Here is a 7251-nt window from a genome sequence, read left to right as displayed (position 1 = left end):
ACCCCTCCCCACAGATGAGCAATTCGTCCCCTTCTTTGGTGGCATCCCATGATCTGGACATCATCTACTTTCTGCCTGGGCCAAAATCCCACCCACTGACCCCTGTCAGTGCCAGAACCCTTGGCCAGTGGAGGCACCCCTCTCTTCCCACTCTCCTGTCCTTTATCCAATGGAGTCCCACCCGGCTGGACAACCAAGACCAAGCTGGTCCCCACCCCTGCTGTCTCCCCACATCAATACACTCCAGAGTACTTGCCAAGAGCAGATTCTTTATTAATTTCTCTTTTTTCTTAAAAAAAGTATTCCTTCAGTATAAAAAATAAATATTTTAAATATGACATTGAATAAATTAAAATAATCTGTCTTTATGAAACATTCCCATAGGGTACATTCATCAAAGAGGAATTTATCACCCAAGGCCAAGTCCTTTCCAGTAGAAAGGAAGGAGGGAAACATCTGAGGCCCCATGTGGGCCCACTGAGCTAGCAGTGAGAATGGAAGATGCAGCCCAGGTAGCTGGGCTGGGTGTGGGGGCTAGAGATTAATCTGTACTGTCTGAGAGGAACTTGCTGCCTCAATGGATTCTGAGGCTCCAGCCCCACCGGCTAAGTCTGCTCTGGAGACTCAGCAAATCAGGGCTGGACTGATTTAATCAGAGTTAGGGATACGGAAGATGAGGAGAGACCGGTAAACTAGCAGTGCTTTTGTGGTTTAAATTTTTAAATAATAAATAAGGGCCCCCATACTTCTTTCTTGATAAACTGCAAAATGAAAATGACTGTCTACCCCTTCCTCTGCAGAAAACCTGTCCTTCGTCCTCTAGCCCATCATGCCAGGAGGGGGTCAATACCAGTAGGCAAAAACATGGAAATGTACAATTTACTCCCCCCCAAAGCTGTTCACACAAAGGCTCCATAATTCAATGATAGTGTGCAAAGTGGGCGTTGACCTGCTGGAATTAGATCTAGAAAGAACACTGAGGATTGAGTCCTTCAGGCAGAGTCCAGGCTGGGCAGAGTGTCAGGGAGCCAGGGGTTGTGCAGGCAGGGAGGAGGAGATTCTGTTTGGTTCCTGAGCCCTCCAAGGCTGCCAGGGAATCCAGCCCAGGGAATCCATGTCCACGGGAGATGGGATGATGGCTGCTCAGCTTGGAAAATGCAGCCATTCCCAAGACATGCCCAAAGGAGCAGGGAAATAGGAGGGTGGCAAGACTGTGATCCTGGACAAGGATGTGAGCCAAATGGAAACTACACTGGAAGAGGCACAACTGCTGTGGCCTCCTCTGCTACACATGCCACATCTTAGTCACACCATTGGGATACACTCCTAACCTCCCTGTCCCAGACCTCAGGCGGCCCACTGGTGCCCACCTGCCATCCCGGTAAAGTGCTTAGAGAATAAGAGAGAAAGGTGCAAAGTGAGTGTGAAGTACAATCATCAGTACCGTGATTTTGTGGCTGGGCTGCTGCCTGCTCAGGGCTTGAGAAGCAGCCAGAATGCTGCTCTCAGCAGCTGCCCCAGCTTGGCTGCCTCTCTTCCTCTCTTGCTCCCAGGCCCAAGAGTGTTTCTCTGCTCACCTGGCCCCAACATATAGGAAGAGAGCAGATCGAGTTCCATGCCCGAGAACCCAGACATGGGTGGGAATGGGAAGGAGGCGGGGTGGCAGGAACCACAGCTTCCTGGTCTGTGTCCCAAGCATCTCAGGTCTCACTTTCCCTGCTCCAGAGCACCGGAGCAGCTGCTCAGTCCATACACTGCCCCAACATCCTGTGCACTTGCTCGGTGAGTGTTCAAGCCACCCAAGGAGCCTCCCCACCATGCAAGAGTATGCCAGGTGTTGGGTCAGGCTCATTCCCATTATGTGACAAAGACCCTTCACTGGGGAAGACAAGGGAGCAACCTTGCCCACTGCCCAGTGCCATTCATTTGCATAGTGAATGGTAACAACACAGCACAATTCTAGGGGTGCTGGAGAGCACAGTGGGAAAGAGTGTCCTAAAGCCTGGAAGAAAACAAAGCCCTCACATACAAACTGGTCCAGCCCCTGCTGCCTATTCCTGACACCTCCAAAGCAAACTCAGAGGGAGGGGAACAGGGACGCTAGCCAGATCTCTCCAACCCTGACCCTTCTCTGAGCTTCATCCATAAGGCTAATTCCACCTGTAATAGACCAGGCCCTGCAAAGAGGTTCAGCTCTGGTTCCCTGCTAGGTAGGGAGCAGGGGAAGGGATTAACTTTACCATTTAAAGCACCAATAAGTTAACATAAATAGGACATCATAATAAATAGATAATTGTGCTGGGCCAGACACACAGCACTCTTGGATCTCAGGCTTCTCTGAGACCCTGACCTCAAGTTCTGTGACCCCTTGCTCTAGGGACCCAAGAAAGTCTCTGGTCCCCCTCAAGTACCTTTGTGTGACTTCACAGGGCCTCCACAGGCCTCCAACATGAGCTGCTATTCAGAGCCACCTGTACCCTTCTGTCCCCAAGAGGAAAATTCTGGGTCCCCTCTAAGTTCCTTATTTGTCTCTGCAACTTGCCCCTACCCACCTCCGTGTACCCTATTCCAGATCCAGCTACCAGATCCTGGCCATGCCAGGCTGTAGGAAAAGAGTGCAGAGAAGAGGAAGAGGAACAAGGCTTCAGGGCCTCTCTTCCTTCTAGCATCTGCCTTCCTAGGCTTGAAGGTGGCCTCCCTGCCTCCTTGAGAGCCTCAACACCAATGACAGTCTACCCAACAATACCTGGGCCTAAGCTTTCTGATCATGTTCAAAAGAACACAGCATCCCACCCCTTCTCTATCTTCTACCCACTAAATTTCTAAGGGACAAGGAGTTCTTCTGGACCCCTGCCTCTCTGGCCTGCCCACATCCCATCTAGGCTTTCCAAAGTCTAGGAAAAGCAAAGGCACAAACGGCAGTCATTCCACTGGGAGCCGGCGAGCCCCTGACCCTCACTGACTTGCCCTATGATCAGGGCTGCTATAGATAACTTGTGCGGTTTGAGCAAGGGCTGAGGGGACAAGTGGGAGCAGAAACGCTGCCTACACTTCCCTCCCCAGTGTGACACCCTGGTTACCGGAAGGGCTCCTCTTCGGGTCAGTGCTGTATAGCGGCTCTGACATGCTAGGAACCCCTTGGGGCCTGCCAGCAGCCCCCATTTGGCATAAATGATGTCCTGGGCCCCAGCCACATTTTGAGAATCCCCCAATCTGGATCCTGCTCCGGAGATCCCTCAGTCTGCGACGCACTTCAAGAGTTCCTGTCTAGAAGGCCTGAGTCACTACACCAATGACCTGCTTGTACTTCCCCAAGAGCTGACATCCCAGCTTCTTCTTCTGGAAGACATCCTTGTCTGAAGTGTCAGGGCCGTAGGTCACGTCCACATGTGCCACATGGTACTTGTTGCACAGACGGCAGTGCACGTTGCTGAGGAGCCCCCGCATAACATCTGCAGTGACACTGAGCTTGCTATGAAGGCTGAGCGCATTGGGGTTCAGGAGCTTCTGGTCGTGAGTGATGTTGCCCAAGGCAGCGCCAAGGTAGGCAATGATGCGGTACAGCTCCACCAGCTTGACCTTCTCTGTGCCATTGGCGTGGAAAGGTGGGAAGTCCGTCACATTGGGAGCACAAAGTTTGTCCAGGTTGTTGGGGAATGGTTCCCCCTGGGCTGTGTACTGAGGAGAAACAGAGCAGAGAGGAGGTGACAAGGGAGTCAAAAGGTTGACATTCCAGCCCTGCTACCAGCCCGGGGCAAACTCTCAAGCTTCTGTTTCCCCACCTAAAGCATGAAGATCCAACTCCTTGCCCTACAGGCATCCAGAATTGTAGTGAGAGCTGGAAGTAATCACAAGTGTGACCAAACTTGCTAGTGATCAAGCAATGGAGACCACTGATGGAGACTAGCAGTGGAGAACCCTTCAAAGACAGCAATGATAACCAACAGCCCACTGCAGCACGTGGGCCACAGGTTCGCCACCACTGACCTAGACCGTGTAAGCGGTTGCCACCGTCATCGCCATGACCATATAGGGAAGGAAAGGAAAATGTGGCGTCTCACTGGTGACATTTCAGCAGGTACACCACACACACTTGCACTTTCACCCACCGTACTCTCCCTCTTCCTGGGCGTCCCTCCTGACACCTGCAGGCCCCCTTGTCTCCTGCTCCACGCACTGCCTCACTCCCCTTTGATCTCTCACATGGCTAGAAGGGCCAGGTCTCCTCCTCATCCCAGCTCTGCCCCACACTGGTGATACCTTGCGAAAGCGGCCTCCAGTCCTAGAGCCTGGGGTGTGGGAGGAAGGGGTGGAATCTGGATGTGGGGTAACCAAACCTATTCTCACTGCCTCCTTCCAGCTCCACTGGGCTCTCTTCTAGCCAAGGTCAGCTACTCATTTGCAAGCCCTTCCTGCCCAGGTACCCCACAGGGTAACTTACATAGAGAATAAAGAGGGCATTGGCGCTGCTGTTGAGCTGTGCCAGTTGGTTCCTGATCTGGCTCATGACGTTGCTGGGACATGGGTGGCGTGTGGCACAGGTGGCGTTGACAGGGGTGATGGGAAGGGGGCTTCCTGCCCCATGTTTCCAGTGCAGAACCAGCAGCAGGGGCATGACTCCTGGGAACAAGAAAGAAGGAGAGATGAGCAGGAGGGCAGCTTGGGGTGCATGGCACACTGCATGGGAGTCAGCAAGGGGTGCACGGGGGGGGGGGGGACTCTCCCATTCTGCCCTCTGTCTCCTGCTCTGGCTTCTCTGGCCATTTCTCGTTTTCCCTACATTGTGTTCTCCGTCTGTCTGTCTGTCTGCAGATCTCTAGCTCTGCTTCTCTCTGCCTTCCTACCTGTCCCTGCTCTCTCCCGGATTAGTGACTGGGCAAGGATGCAGGAAGAAGGCCTTCCCCCAGCTGGAAGCTGGGCCAGCACCACTGTCTAACCCCTTTCTTCAGGAAGGTGAAAATTCCAAGCTTCCTGCCCTCTGGCCGGGAGGCATCATTTCCCAGGAGGAGGAGATCCCTATCTTCCCACCTTCCAGGATGGTCCAGATGCCTTGTCTCATACTCACCGGCCCATTTCAGCCCAAATCTCTCAAATGACCCCCTGGGGACAAGGGCGGGGCTTCTGTTGACACTCTCCTCTAACCCACCACTTAATTCTGGCTTCATGAGCCAATTGCCCCTAATTCTGCTATCCGCATCCCATCTCCACCATCTCCGTTCTTTCCAGTGTGGCCACTTCCCTATCCGGGACCCTCAACTCCACCCCAACGTTTCCAGTCCCACTTTACAGCCCCAAATTACCATTCACTCCCAGTGCCCCACCTCCCTCTCCAAAACCCATTCACTTTTCCCTCTTGTCTGCTGTCCCTTGTCCCAGGCCCTGGGTTAGGGCAAGGACCACCTGGCTTTGGGAACGGAGAGGAAATGGTGCAACCAGGAAAGAAAAAAGGAAAAAGGTCGCGGGCAGCTGGGCCCGGGAGGGAGGAAAGTGAAAGGTGCCAGGAGAGCGGGGAACTGTCTGGGCCTGTCCCGATCACCCTCCCCCCGGGCGCCTGAACCCCTTCACCATCATGCACCCCGGACCGGCCTCTTCGGGCCCCAGCAGAAAGCGCCTGAGGGTCCCAGGCACTGAGACCAGCCGACCCGAGAGGCTGGGGCCCTCCGGCAAAATCCTCTGCGGGGACAGGAGAGCCTCAAGTTCACTTCTCCGGGGTCCCCTTTTCCTCCCAGCATCCCCGGGCCGTGTGGAGGTGTCAGGACGACTCGGGGGGAGAGGGCCCACACCCCCATCTCACCTAGCGCAGACCTCACGCTTCCCAGGCGCTAGCAGCTGGAGGCAGCACCTGCTCCCGTCCCGAGCCGGAGTTTGCAAGCTGCTCGGCCGCCCGCGCCCCTCCCAGGGAGCAGCCCGGGACGCAGTTGGAAAAGAGAAAGCGGAAAGAAAGAAAGAAAAAGAAGAGGGAGAGTGAATCCTGGAGAAAGCAGACAGACAAGAGCAGCGCAGGAGGACGGTGGGGCGAGGAGGGAGGCTGTCCGGGCCGTGCTCAGCGCCAACCTGCCGCCCGGAGGGCTGGGCGCGCGGAGCCCGGACCATGTGTCGCCTCCCAGCGCCTCCGGCGGGCCTGGCGGGCTGCGCGGGCGCCCCAAGTGTCCGAGCGTCTGCGGCGGGAGGCGGCCCGCGGGTGCTCGCCCAGCGCCCCAAGCTCCGCCGCGCCCGACGCGGGGACGCGGAAGCCGGCGCGGGCCGGGTGGATTTACCTGCTGCCAAGACCTTCATTATGGACTGAACTGCAGAGGGCCTTGGAGGAGACCTGAGATGCCGGCTGTTTTCAGAGGTTCATGCTCAGATGGGGAATTTGCCTGATTTATATACTGGAGCCTGTGTTGTAAGACAGAGAAACAGCTATATTTAGCCGGGATCCCCGGTCCAGGAAGTTGTTTGAGGTGCATCATAGGAAATTATGAATGGAAGAAAGTGAGAGTGAAGGGGGGTGGGACAAGTGAGGGAGGAGAGTGGGGAGGGCAGATTTTTTTCCCTCTTCTAAGAATTTGATTGATAAAATTATAATGAAGTCGTCAAAAGCACGAAAGCCTTGTGGTTTTCCTGAGAGGCTTGCCCTGGGCGTTGTTTGAAGGTGGGCCTGGTGGGGATGGGCCCCCAGGCCCTCAGTGGGGGTCCCTCCAACCAGAGGCAGCCCAGATGGCCCTGACTCACCTGAGTATGGGGAGGTAGCAAGACTGGACAGGCAGGTGGAGGCTGATGCCTGTGGTCCCTGATGGGGGCTTTAAGGGTCAGTGGGAGGACACAGGCAGGTTTGGCTGAGAAGGAGCTTCCAGGAAGAGGGGCTGGGGCCTGGCGTGGACTTTAGACAGTAATAAAGCAGAACTGAGTGTGGGCGCTGGAAGCCACCTAAGAGGTGGCCTTCTCCAACCTGCCCATTGCCACTGGCCAAAGAGGGGCTCCCAGGGGAACCCATCACCCAGGGTCCCAGGAAGTCAGGCCCCTGACAGCCATCAGTACACCTGCTCTGCCTACACCCATATCAGGTTAGGGAAGGGGCTAGGAGGTATGGGGAGGGCAGTGACCTGCTTTTGGGGGATAGTCTGGGGAGGAGCTCTGAGAAAAGCGAATCAGCGTTGCCATTCTAAAAGGGTCACCTGAAACAGAGACCAATGGATGTTTGGCAAAATCGCACCCAGGTTTCTTCCTTGGGATAGCAAACGGTGGCTGGGGAAACAGAAATAGCAGGCA

At 55.1% G+C, this 7251-nt stretch overlaps 1 protein-coding gene across 2 annotated transcripts; it reads right to left on the bottom strand.

Moving 5' to 3' along the window:
* Positions 1-249: 249 nt before the first annotated feature.
* Lif (LIF interleukin 6 family cytokine) lies at positions 250-7009 on the bottom strand. Of its 2 annotated transcripts, none has more exons than XM_003478323.4 (3): positions 5795-7009; positions 4442-4620; positions 250-3678 (listed from the first exon to the last, which is right to left on the bottom strand). In XM_003478323.4, exons 2-3 carry the CDS (start codon positions 4613-4615, stop codon positions 3268-3270), a joined length of 585 nt encoding a protein of 194 aa, XP_003478371.1. In that variant the 5' UTR covers positions 4616-4620; positions 5795-7009; the 3' UTR covers positions 250-3267. The 2 variants fall into 2 exon arrangements, with proteins under 2 accessions (XP_003478371.1, XP_063082028.1); XM_063225958.1 differs by having other exon boundaries at positions 6258-7001.
* Between the last annotated feature and the right edge of the window lie 242 nt (positions 7010-7251).

The sequence above is a fragment of the Cavia porcellus genome, unplaced genomic scaffold (assembly GCF_034190915.1).
Source record: "Cavia porcellus strain 051 isolate PalLab524CR breed Dunkin Hartley unplaced genomic scaffold, mCavPor4.1 scaffold_16, whole genome shotgun sequence".
NCBI classification, from domain to species: Eukaryota; Metazoa; Chordata; class Mammalia; order Rodentia; family Caviidae; genus Cavia; species Cavia porcellus.
Note: the sequence above shows the minus strand (reverse complement) of the source record. Positions and strands in the feature narration are given on the sequence as shown.

What these genes read in the sequence shown, in the direction of transcription:
- Lif (XM_063225958.1), bottom strand. An exon ending in ATGCCCTCTTTATTCTCTAT is followed by an intron (nt 3,679 to 4,441) that starts GTAAGTTACCCT and finishes GTTTCTCCTCAG; the next exon opens with TACACAGCCCAGGGGGAACC.